The sequence below is a fragment of the Carya illinoinensis genome, chromosome 4 (assembly GCF_018687715.1).
Source record: "Carya illinoinensis cultivar Pawnee chromosome 4, C.illinoinensisPawnee_v1, whole genome shotgun sequence".
Taxonomy (NCBI): domain Eukaryota; kingdom Viridiplantae; phylum Streptophyta; class Magnoliopsida; order Fagales; family Juglandaceae; genus Carya; species Carya illinoinensis.
Window position 1 is genome coordinate 39,758,730 of NC_056755.1, and position 13,477 is coordinate 39,772,206.

A 13,477-nucleotide genomic window follows, 5' to 3' on the forward strand; every position below is an offset into this window, starting at 1 on the left:
TACACCAAAACACACTAAAAGGGGGAAAAATAACCTGATTTAGGGTTAGGGTTATGGTTAGGGTTAGGGTTAGGGTTAGGGTTTCAGTGCTATGTGGTCTTCACATTCCAGATCTGCTGGAGGTCACCGGGGATCTGTGGTTCGTCGGTATTCGATATGACCGGTTGCAAGTTGACCTGTTGTTGGGTCTTCAGAGAGGATGAAGACAGAGAACAAACATACCGATCAAAGAACAAACAAAACGAAAGAACAATAGGTCTCGGTTTGGATGGAAGGCAGGATCTGGACGACGGTGGAAATGGAGGGTCGCGGTGAGGAGGGTCTTCGGGAGAGGGAGAAAGTGAAATGAAAAATGAACCAGTTGTTGGGTCTTCGAAGAGGATGAAGACAAAGAACAAACATACCAATCAAAGAACAAATAAAACAAAAGATCAATAGGTCTCGGTTTGGATGGAAGGCAGGATCTGGACGACAATGGAAATGGAGGGTCGCGGTGAGGAGGGTCTTCGGGAGAGGGAGAAAGTGAAATGAAAAGTGGAAAGTGAAATGAATTCAAATCGAGTACGGGGTTGGGGTTGTTTTTCTCTCAAAATCAAAACGACGCCGTTTTCATTTATTTGCCTCGTAGGACACGGGGGTTACGCGAGGGTTACATGAGCGATTGCAAGTAGACTTTTTGTAAAAAGTATGTCCTTCCTAGGAATGCTACCTATACATCCTGGGCGGGCAGCTCCCACCTCCACTTCTGCACGGGTGGGGGGAGCGGCGAGTTAGACCTCCAGGCCCAACCCCAGCCTCGCCCCTCGCGAGTGGGAACCCCCATTTGGATGCCAGGGAGCAAATTGGTGCCTTGTGCCATCCGCCCATTGTGCGGAGTTCGTATCACATGGAGAGAGAGAGAGAGAGAGAGAGAGAGAGAGAGAGAGAGAGAGAGAGAGACCTAGGGCTGGGGTTGACGGTGAGAGGGAAAGAGTTCAAGAGACCGAGTGGTGATGGAGTTGACAGTGAGAGGAAGAGAGTTCAAGAGACCGAGTGGTGATAGTGAGAGATCGGCAACGAAACAGAGAGAGTAAAGAGGTGTGGCGCGAGAGAGGGGAAGTTTATTTAAAACCTAACCTATGACAAAACGATGTCTTTTTTTAAAATTAAAAAACAAAAAATCATTTTTTTAAAATATATAAATATAGTGGGCAAGGCAGATGAATGGAACTTGAGAGGGCCCAAGGCCCAGCCTAGCTCCCACTCTGGCATTTCCCATAAGCGAGCACCTGCCTGTCTGCCCACTAGGCTGTGTTTGGATGTTAAGTTAAGTTGAGCTGAGTTGAGTTTTTTATTAATAGTAGTGAGTTGAAATGGTTGAGTTTTGTATAGTCCACTTAAAATGAGTTTATGTGTGTTTAAACGTTAATATGGATTTAGATATATTTATGGTAAATTATAAAATAATTGGGTCTCACCATGAATGTTTACTGTTCACCTGACATAATTGTCTCCCTTCCAGCGCGTCAAACCTATAGAAGAAAAAAAAAAAGTTTCTACAAACTTGCACTTCATTCTAGCGCAAGGAACAAATGTCAATTGTGGGTTTGAGTTGTAGGGCCCAACCAACACATGTAAACTTTGAACTGCACTCAGTTGTGGGACCAACCGATGTTAGTTGTCAGTTATGGCACAAGGAACCCATACAGTCCTTTTGGTTTGAGTTGCCGCTGCTATTCACAATTTATGGGTTTAGGTGAAAGTGTCTTTGTCAATTGTGAGGCCCAGCCAATGGGTTCAAAGCTTCAAACTTGAATTGCTCTCACTTGACGACCCACATGTGTTTGGATGTTCAAAGCAACCGAAAATTGAAGTGCACTATGTTGCATACAAGCAGGCCTAAATGCGAGCGAAAATGGATGGGCCTGGCAGGCCAGATGCAGAGCCTGGCCATCAGCCCTAGCCCTTCCCAACAGTTTGTAAATATAGCATTCTAGAATAAAAACAGCATGGCAATTAAAATATAAAAATTCCTGATGATGTTAATAAGGAAAGTCCCAACCTAGAACAGATAAAAACAGAGGGCTCGTTTGTGGCACACCACGGAATCAAATCATTTGGATAATCAGACGAAATAACGGTCAAAAATCAAATTCGGGGAAGTGCCGCTCTTTGAAGTCTTGCCAAAAACGCGAACTATCTTATGGCTTCTCTGGACTTTGGCGTTTTCTTCTGAATGGATCTCTCTCCTCTACTTCCATACTTTTATTTCCATCTCAATTTCTATATTCTACATTTATTTAAGAAAAACTTTTTAGATTTTCCAAACTTCTTTGTTTGTTTTTTTATTAATTACCTTGACTTCGTATTTCTCTCTCTCTGAGACCTGTGTCTTTTTCTCTGGCTGTTTATCTTGGGCTGCCCCGGCGCGATCTCTGGCGAGCTTCGGCATTCAAGGTTAGCTTTTTTGGATCTAGATTTTGGTTTATTTTGCAATGGACCCTTTGGATGAATGAAATTTTAGTTCAACCCTTCGGACTTTTGCTCTTCTTCTGGGTTTTCCTGCTATTAACTTGTCCATATCCTTTGAAATTCTGGTCCGAGTTGAATGTTGATCTGGCTTTCTTTCCGTTGTCATTTTCTGCTTTGGTTCCATACGTTGGAATTCTGATCTGGGATTGCTGATGTATAGCTCAATTCTATTTACAGAGGATAAAGTGAGAGATTATTTAGTGATAAAACTTGAGAGAGAACTTTGCGATTGACGTCACAATGTGTGTATGCTAATTTTGTAGATGTATGTATCCAAGGAAGAATCCACTTTTCAGATACTTTGTATGGAACTTAATGGCATTTTTTAACCCGAAAAGGAAAAAAAAAAGGGGGCTGTCATATCTGATTTAATTTATCACTGAAAGACCACACGAATACTATATTAGAAACTGTTTCGATCATTCTTATTCTCCTTTGGGATGTTCAGATTGTGCTATTAGAACTGATTGTAACTATGATTTTCTTTATCTTGTATTTTATCTTATTCAATTTGCTTGAATATGTAATAGGGAAAATGGCAGAGGCAAAACCAGATGTCCCCTTGATCCCAACCTCGTCACCACGTAACCTCCCCGATTTCAAAAAATCCATTAAACTAAAATATGTGAAGCTGGGTTACCATTACCTCATCACCCATGGAATGTACCTTTTCCTCTCCCCTCTTGTAGTTGTAATGGCCGTACAGCTCTCAACATTTTCTTTAAAAGATCTTTATGATCTTTGGGAACATCTCCAGTACAATCTAGTTTCTGTGATCATCTGCTCGGCTCTCCTCGTCTTCTTATCCACTGTCTATTTTCTCAACCGTCCTTGCTCTGTGTACCTTGTCAACTTCTCCTGCTACAAGCCTGAAGAGTCTCAAAAATGCACCAAAAAGATCTTCATGGATCAATCTCAGATGACCGGTACATTTATGGAGGAGAATCTTCAATTCCAGCGTAAGATACTTGAGAAGTCTGGCCTTGGTGATTCTACTTACCTTCCTGAGGCTGTTCTGAATATTCCTCCAAACCCATCAATGAAAGAAGCTAGAAAAGAAGCTGAGACAGTGATGTTTGGTGCTATTGATGAGCTTTTTGCCAAGACTGCAGTAAAGCCCAAAGACATTGGCATTTTGATTGTGAATTGCAGTCTGTTCAATCCAACCCCATCTCTTTCTGCCATGGTGGTCAACCACTACAAGCTTCGTGGAAACATAGTTAGCTACAATCTGGGTGGGATGGGCTGCAGTGCAGGTCTACTCTCAATTTCTCTTGCTAAAGAACTTCTACAGGTCCATCCCAACTCATATGCTTTGGTTATCAGCATGGAGAACATCACACTGAATTGGTATTTTGGAAACGATAGATCAAAGCTTGTTTCAAATTGCTTGTTTCGAATGGGAGGAGCAGCAATACTTCTTTCTAACAAACATTCTGATAGAAGACGATCCAAATACCAGTTGGTACATACTGTTCGTACCCACAAGGGTGCAGATGACAAGTGCTTCGCCTGTGTCACCCAAGAAGAAGACTCCACAGGAAAAGTCGGTGTTACTTTGTCAAAGGATCTTATGGCAGTTGCCGGTGATGCTCTGAAGACCAACATCACCACTTTGGGGCCTCTTGTGTTGCCAATGTCTGAACAACTCCTTTTCTTTACAACACTAGTTGGGAAAAAACTTTTCAAGAGGAAAGTCAAGCCTTATATTCCCAATTTTAAACTAGCTTTTGAGCATTTTTGTATCCATGCTGGGGGAAGAGCTGTTTTGGATGAATTAGAGAAGAACTTGCAGCTATCTGATTGGCATATGGAACCGTCAAGGATGACACTTTATCGATTTGGCAACACTTCAAGCAGTTCTCTTTGGTATGAACTTGCATATACTGAAGCAAAGGGGAGGATTAAGAAGGGGGACAGAACATGGCAAATTGCGTTCGGTTCGGGGTTTAAGTGTAACAGTGCAGTGTGGAAGGCTCTGAGGACCATAAACCCAGCAAAGGAGAAGAACCCTTGGATGGATGAAATCCATGAGTTCCCAGTAGATGTTCCAAAGGTATCGACCATCTAGATTTAAGAAAAGTTACATGTTCCAAAACTAGATTTTGGTAATTGGTGGTGACTTTCTGAATGGTGAAATTATTTAGTACTTTTAACAGAGGTGTTGAAATTCATTCATTGTTTCCAAGTCAAGAATCTTTGAAGTAGGAATGAAAGTAGGAAATTCTTTGATCAGGAAAACACAATAAAAGAAATATGTTGAATGGAGAGGCGTAGAAAGTCCAGAGCCCCATCTAACCTATATATTCCGCAATCAACAACTTTTCGCAATAATTTGATGGCTCTGATGACTGACATGGTAGCATCAGCATCAATCCTCCTCGTTCCACTGCCGTCTGGATCCTTGTCACCTGGTCTCGTAATGGATTCCTCTCAAACTTCCCATCATTCTTAGAAATTCGAAAATTGCCATCAAACCTGCCTGCCTCTAACAGGGGTTCCGTGCCAGTCCGCCATTTTCAAATTAGTCGCGCACTCATGCTATTATCATCTTGGGGGGGGGGGGGGGGGGGGGGGGGGGGGGGTTGGGAAGAAAAGAAAAAAAAAAAGCCAGGTACTGATTATGTATTAACTCAAATATCAAAGATTTGGGATCTTAGAGATTTGAAATCTGAAGTTGGAGCTAGTAGCTATGTCTGGTGCCATTATGTGTGCACTGCATATTTTGCTTGCATATTCCCTCAGTTAAAATCGCACCTATTCAACAGTTCACGTTTGCCGTCGGTGAAACTGCATGTATTGCACGCCACGGTGGGTGGAAAAACCAGCCCTACTTTTCACTGCGACGCATTCGTGTAGGCAGACTATGGCCAGTCACCAGTGTGCTCTGTATACAATTCTCTCTTGTTGTAATTAATTAGTATGTTGCAGTCACGCATTGGCTCCTAGATCAAGAATAATGTCAAGGGGGCGCTGAAATGACTCAAATGAATAGTACAGAACTAAAATGGAGAGGATCGTTTTCCACCGCCCCATTGAGTATGCCGAGGCCTCACTTGGGTGCATATTAGACGTTGGCGCAAGTGATTAGGTGCTGCTAGTGGGGCTGCACTTTGTCGAAGTAAAAATAGATCTTAAAAGAACAGCCAACGTTGACCAAGTTAATCATAGAAAAATATTTGAGATGTAATGAAAACAATGTGATAACATAGAAGCCATACTTTCAGTTGATGGCATGAGCAGCAAGCCAAGATACTCAATTCCTGATGACTGACGTGGAAGATACATAGAATGAAATCGATTTAACTACAATGGAACAAACAAATATATGTCATCCAAATGTCCCCAAGACATCTAATTCGAGGCAACAGAATACTTAAAACGTCTAAAAATGAGCCTAATTTATGTCACAGCGACATCATCCAGAACAGATATCATCAGAAAAGTTCAAAACCAGGAGAAAAAAGCATGGCCAACGTTAATTAAAACACACAACTACAGACCCCTCTACTTTCATGGAAGAAGAGAACGCCGATCCATGATTTTAGGATCAAGGAGAAGCATCAATTCCTACATAGAAAGTCCACAAATGTATGCCAGCTCTAACCCTATTTGTAGTCTAATCCTTGGATGACTTGTTGATAAGTGACTTGTGGATGTGAGGGATCACACCTCCACCAGCAATTGTTCCTTTGATTAGAGTATCGAGTTCTTCATCACCTCGGATTGCAAGCTGCAAATGCCTGGGGGTGATACGTTTGACCTTGAGATCCTTGCTTGCATTGCCAGCCAGCTCCAGCACCTCTGCAGTCAAATACTCTAAGATCGCTGCAGAGTAGACTGCGGCTGTTGCTCCAACTCTCCCACTGGACGTGGTCCTTGACTTCAGTAGACGGTGGATCCGACCCACTGGAAACTGCAATTATATCTTCCAAAATGAATTGTGAGAGAGAAAATACAGAATTCAAAACCCTGACTATTGATTGTCTAACGCAGCAAGTTTTTATAGCACACTTTCCTATACAAACAGTACACCTAACATCAACACCAATCCGAGAAAAAAAAATTTAATGCAATTTAATTCTTCCATCAACACCTATCATAGTCAGAGATTGGTGTTGTATGTGCAAAAAGAGTGGAAAGTCAGTTGACCATCAATTACTTCATTGGGAGATTGCCAGGACACTGTTGAATGAAGTTTTTGCTTGGTTGGTACTAGCTTGGGTGATGCCAAGATGGGTAGTGGACCTCCTAGCTTCTTGGAAAGCCATTCAGGGTAACTCTCAGATCGCCTCAATTTGGAAGATGGTTCCAATATGTTTAAGGTGGTATATTTGAAGGGAGAGGAACGAAAGTAGTTTCAAAGATCAAGTGCGGTCAATGTATGAGCAATGAAATCTATTTTTCAGTACTGTACTCCCTTCATCAATTGTAATTGATTTTCATTGCGTGTCTTTTCATAAATTCCTTGTATCTCTAAACTAGCACGCTTAGGCATTGCTCTTGTATATGTCCGGTATACTTGGGCTCTTGCTTATTCTTTTGATCAATAAAATCTTGTTTACCGATTAAAAAAAACTTCCATAAAAACACTAGGTTTCAAAATTATAAACTAAACACGTAGCCCTCCCTACACAAGCCCACTTGCAACATCTCCGAAGTCATATCAAAATGCATAAAAGGAAAAAACCAGTACATAACAGATCAGAACAAAAAGACAATCATGGAATAGAAGAAAAGAACAGCTGAGGAAAGCAGTCGATGCATACAACTCTAACAAGAGTTCATACCTTGATTAAGTATTTGGAAATCTAAGTGCTAAATAAAAAATTTTTCTTCAACTTGTCCATTGTCCAATTCCCTTAAAAAGGGAAAAACTTACCATCAATCACATTCCTACATCAATGCTCAAAATACATGAGAGGAAAGATGAAGTTGCCTCTTATAAAACATCTAATCCCACGTTAAGGCACAAAGAGAGCTCAAGCCAAACAAAAATGGGTTTAAATCTCGAATATAAAATTATCTTTTTTGGCACAATCATACTAAGCCATGCACTAGATAGAACACTGCCTCTAACAGCATAATTGGATAACCAATATTAATCCTTTTTTCTATCATTAAGGTGGAGAACTGAACCAAGAAATTTTTCTATTATCATCAATTAAATCACTGTTCAAGGCCCAGGATTCTATTTTATGATCAATTCACTAAGCTACCTACTCTACTAATCTCTTTCCTAGGAAGAAAGGGATTCATACTATTTAACTTCCACCAAAGGCACCAACCAAGGATCAACTGTCCTGTGTCTGACCCTTTATTAACCTTATCAACCCATTTTAGTCAAAGTAAAAATATAAAATATAAAACTAGCACTGTTTTTATCAAATCTTAAAGAGGCTTGAACATAAGGACTCCAATTCTGTATCTGTCCTCTCACAATCTTCAACAGTCCAAGCATCGCATTTTTGCCAAACACCAAGCCAGACACAATGGGACCATCTTCCAAGCCTTGAAGTTGCTATGAATACTAATAGGACTATGCCAACAAGCCATCAAATCCACCTCCCTTTGAGGCATGACTCAATCAATACCAGATGTATGAAATATTGATGTCCATAAATCCCTAGCCACCTTGCAAGGAAGAAAAAGGTGATCGACGCTTTCTCCACCCTGATCACACATACAACATCAATTCGTTATTACAATATTCCTCTTTCTCAAGTTATCCATCATTAAGATCTTCCCTGACATTGCCAAACAAAGAATGCAGCCCTTGACGGTGCCTTATTTATACAAATCTTCTTCCAAGGAAAAAGGAGGTCATCGTAAAGGAAGAGCATCTGGTAGCAAGACTTGGTGGCAAAAATCTGTCACTTGAAGAGACTCCAGCACATCTTATCAACTCTGTCTCTCATTTGCCTAAAAGAGAAACGGTCAAAATACAAAGAGATCCTTCATACTTCCAAATCATGTATTGTTCTAATGAAGGTGACATTCCATTGGGGTTTATTGTCAAAGATCTGCAGAAGTGTTTTACTGATACCTCTTTCCATGAGTACTATACAATGTCAGGAAAGCTTTCTTCATGTGCTGGTCTCCATACCATATATTATGCCAAAATTCTAATCTTAAGTCCATTCCCCAACTCAAATCGAAGACCTAAGAGAGTAATCCCTCCATCTTTCAATATTTTTCCACCCACTCCCCCCACCCCAAATGGTTCACTTACCTCGTTTTAACACCAACCTCCCACACAAGATTCCATATTTGACTTCCTTCCCCCTCCCCTCCCTCTCTCTCGGAGGCATAACGCCATAACCATTTGCAAAGAGAGAATTTCTAAACAATAACACGTTTCTAATTCCCCAAGCTACCCAAAGAAAAACAGTCATAGTTACATTACATGTATATACTTCCAAAAAACTACAAAAGCATGCTTTTTGCACTCTATGCTCACTTTAAAAAGTGTGTGGGGATTACTTGTGAAGGATTCAAGAACCAATTCACAGCACTACTCACTGCTATAGAGGCGGGTCATTTACTTGGCACAAAATCAAGATCTAAGAAGAGCCGAAAGCTACAGCGTCTTACCTAGGCAATCAACTATGACGATAAGGGAGGTAGCTCAAGTCGAGGGAGGACCAAACGGAAGACAGAACCAATTGTATATTGTTAGTAGGACTAGTGTGTTGGGGAATTTACAATGGCTTGGTATATGGGCAAAATCTGGTTTGGTGGGATAGGCATTGGTGCACTGGTGGTGGTTTGGGGCAGGCACATTTTTGGGCTTGGGCTAGGGCTTTGTTAGGTTCATTTTCCTAGATGGGTTTGTTGTTGGGCTAGGGCTTTGTTGGGTTTATTGTTCCTTGTATCTTTTTTGCACCCCAACTAGATGTTTTCTCTTGTATACATCCAGTGTACTTGGCTACACCTATTGGTATTAATAAATTTTACTTATCAAAAAAAAAAAAAAAATAGAAAAGAGCCAGAAAGAGAACGTGTTACACACTTTCATAAATTTCCTATGCTTTTGGTAAGTCAAATCCTTCCCTAAACTTAACAGGCAAAAATAAACTAAGTGCAGTAATACCTTGAGATGACTAAACCATGCCTAGGCACAAAAACAGCTTGAAACAATAAACATATATTACAAAGCAATCTCAACAGCATCTAGCCGCATTAATCTCAAAATATATTATAAAAAAAATTATGAGTGTAAAATATATTTAAAAAATTAAGATATGTTTGGTTTCCAAAAATTTAAAGAACTTCTTTTTTAATAAAAAGGTCAACTTCAATCCAAACATCTTTTGAATACCATTTTTTTCTATTTCTCAAAAGGAAATTCATCTGATCACTTGCCTTAGTTTACTTGAAAAGCAAACACAAAAACAAAAAAAATCTCATAAATTTCATCCAAACAACTTTCCAATTCTACCTACTCACTCTCACAAACCCAATACAAAAAAATCTTAGCAAATTTTACAGGAATTCTCAAAAATTACAAACATTTTCACTTACCAAATGTGCCCTTTAAGTTTTTTCTCAACTACTCTCACAAAAAGTTCATACTAGGACAATAAACACTGGACTACAAGAATCCGTATCAAGAGAACCAGCAATGGAGAAAAAAATGGGACACCAAATGTGTCCTAAACCTAGAAGGTAAACATATCTCAAATGTGTCTTAAACCTTCAAGGCGTCTCACAGTTTTCACTTTCCAACAGTGAAGAATCCGGCACTAAATCCTGTTTGGGCGCTTCAAAACTGAAAAATACCGCCTAACCCAAGTCAGAAAATTGCAGGAAGGCCAACTAATTCGATAGGAATAATAATTTCTCACTATTTCCGACAACTTTTTGTCCTACAAGCGAAAAAGCGACATAAACAAGAGAAACCCAGGAATCCCAAAACCGGAATAATGGATTTATTTTATTTTTATACGGAGAAAGAAAGAAACGTCAAGGCATAGGGTGAAAGTAGAAAGACCGAGATGAGAGAGATAGAGATAAATAGAGTGAAACGTAGAAGTTAAAGAAGCAGAGATACAGAGATAGAGAAAGAGAGAGATCCGGACCTGAAGGCCAGCGCGAGAGGAGCGAGAGATGGGCTTCTTCTTGCTGTCCTTGTCCTTGTCCTTGTTGGCGGCCGCCGAGGCCTTGCCCATGATCAGACCCTTCGCGCCCTTTCCAGACATATTTTTCCCGCCCAAAGCTTCAGATTCAGATTCAGAATTATGGAATAGATTTTAGGAATTGGAGAGCAGACGACAGGGAAGGGAACGCACACAATATCTCGGTTTCTCTGATGTGGGGATGGGATAGATGGTCGGGTTGAGCCTTGCAGCCGCAGTCGGGGATTATTTATAGAGCTCACTTTACAAAATTAACCCTCGTGTTTGCCTTTACGTATTAATATAAAAATTTTATATTCAGTTATTTTTAAATATTTTTTTATATATTTTATTGATATAATTAATTATATATTAAAAAATTAATAATATAATTAATTATATCAATAAAATACGTAAAGAGTCGTCTTGTATGTCCTCCTTTCTTTCTCTATCTTGAGAGGTTTTTTCTTTTAACAATAGTATAGTTGTAATTCTCTTACAACCCGGTATCATTCATTAAAAGTGCTAAAGTTTTCGTGATTTTAATCTTTCAATTTTCATCATTACCTTTCAAATTCCTTCAAATTGTAAAGGATCTATAACTGTATTATTGCTTTTCTTCTTCTTCTTCTTTTTAATGAGAAACTCCATTCATTTAAATGTTAACTTGTTCAGACAATACAATAGATGTAATACATACAAGAACTTCTTTCAAATCTACATTTACATTATTACATAATAGAACACCTTTTGCTAACAGGTGAGCAACTTGATTGGCATCCCTCTTTACATTCCAGGCTGCAAAACAATGTAAAAATAGTTTGATTTCTTCCATTAGATGCCCATAAACTTTAAAATTTTCTTCATGTTTATTAACAACATTAATAACTACTTGAGCATCTCCTTCAAATATGACATTCGATAAAACCCAAATCTACAAACGAGACTTCGAATATGACATTCGATAAACCCAAATCTACAAAAGAGGTGGGGCAAGTGCTGCCCACGATTCAGCTGCAACTTTGATTTGCAAATTGATGGAAATACTTTGAGTTACAATCCCTATGTTGTAACATTGTCATTTGGCCATTTGTTTCCATGCTAACTCTTCCCTTTCCAACACATCAGCATTGTATTGTTTAATTTTTGTGATATCATCCACTACAAGAGCATCACGAAGATCTTGATATCGAGATAGAAGAGCTATTTTTGTTTGAATTTCCTTCTTCACTATAGTACCGGTATCAATGTTCCATCTTTTCAAGAGTATTCGACGTCTTCCCAAATTTTGTTGCACCTATTGAGCATGATTTGTAGAAAACTTATCAGAAAGCCAAATACTCTCAACAATCCTACCACAATCAGATGTTAAAGTCTAGCTGGCTTCAAATCTAAATGGCTTAGGTTTGCGAACAACCCTATCCATCTTTACCAAATGCATCAACAAATTATCATAATTTCTGATTGGTAATACTACTACTTCCATATTTAAATATCTGTCAATCCAATCCTTATTAGCAGTCACTCTATCCAACATTTCTTTAGTAAAGTTGACATCCTTCCTATTATTGCACCATGTGCACCTTGGACCTTTATAATCAAGACTACTCAGATCAAATTCATTTAATGCCTTGTGAAACACGTCCATTTGAGATGCAGATTTTCAAAATGCTCCAAACTTTTCACTTTGACATGGTATTTCATTAAAATCACCAAAGCATATAAGCATAGAAGAGGATGGAAGTCCTTCAGCAATTTCAATAAAGTCCAACCCTCATAATGCTTACAAACATCAATAAAACCATAAAAACCAGTAAGTTTCCAACTAAAACCAATACTAGAATTGATACTGAAGCATTGATATAACGCAGTGAATAGTTCTTGTTGAACCTAAGGTTTCAAGTTTCATGTGATTATAAATCTACAAATGGATTTTGATAATAACAAATGAATTCAAAGAATAAAGGAGTTTCAAGCTCAAGTTGTCCACACAATGGAGTCAAGCACATCAAAGAACCAAGCATGAGCAAGAAGGAAATAAATTCACATTAAAATCATTGAGTAATGTTGTAAATCTCTTAAAATTTGAAATTAGGATTAATGCTCAAAATTAATATTTTATCATAAAGCATTAAAATACATTTTCCACATGTGCATGAATATTTTTGAAAATTAAATTTGAAAATTTTGAAAAATGATTGATTGTCATCTTTTACATGTGCATGCCTTGATTAAAGGGTTGAACTTTGAAAATATTAAAGATGATTGATTGTCATCTTTTACATGTGCATGTCTTGATTAAAGGGTTGAATTTTGAAAATATTAAAAATGATTAATTGTCATCTTTCACATGTGCATGTTTTATTTGAATATTTTCAAAAGTGATTGACGCTTTTTTAAACTTATACAAAAGGTAGATGATTTTGTTTGAAAAATTTGAAAAGTAATGTGTGCTTCTTTTGTCATATACAAAAAGTAAAAGATTAGGTTTGAATTTTTTGAAAAGGAAAGTGTGCTCCTTTGGTCATATGCAAAAAGTAAAAGATTATGTTTGAATTTTTTGAAAAGGAAAATGTGCTCCTTTTGTCATATGTCAAAAGTAAAATATTAGGTTTGATTTTTTTGAAAAAGTGAATGATGTTGTCTTTGACAATTGAAAAAGAAGAACCTTTTATTTGAATTTTTTGAAAAAGTGAATGATATTGTTTTTTACATGTGAATCTTTTTTAATTTGAATGTGAAGTCTCATATGCCTATAAATAGATCATTTGAGAGCTTCACATTCACAACACCAAGAGCATACAACATTCATTCAAACCTTTCATTCTCTCTTCTCTAAGCATTGAGCC

General features: G+C 38.4%; 2 protein-coding genes across 2 annotated transcripts; one reads left to right on the forward strand and one right to left on the reverse strand.

Annotated features, from left to right (window-relative positions):
- The first annotated feature begins 2,027 nt into the window (after positions 1–2,027).
- LOC122308346 (3-ketoacyl-CoA synthase 11-like) lies at positions 2,028–4,685 on the forward strand. The gene is made up of 2 exons (XM_043121617.1): positions 2,028–2,436; positions 3,042–4,685. The coding sequence occupies exon 2, from the start codon at positions 3,047–3,049 to the stop codon at positions 4,580–4,582; it is 1,536 nt and encodes a 511-aa protein (XP_042977551.1). The 5' UTR covers positions 2,028–2,436; positions 3,042–3,046; the 3' UTR covers positions 4,583–4,685.
- Positions 4,686–5,794: 1,109 nt separating this feature from the next.
- On the reverse strand, positions 5,795–10,860 carry LOC122308347 (probable histone H2A variant 3). Its single transcript, XM_043121618.1, has 2 exons — positions 10,593–10,860; positions 5,795–6,427 (listed from the first exon to the last, which is right to left on the reverse strand). Exons 1-2 carry the CDS (start codon positions 10,710–10,712, stop codon positions 6,131–6,133), a joined length of 417 nt encoding a protein of 138 aa, XP_042977552.1. The 5' UTR covers positions 10,713–10,860; the 3' UTR covers positions 5,795–6,130.
- Between the last annotated feature and the right edge of the window lie 2,617 nt (positions 10,861–13,477).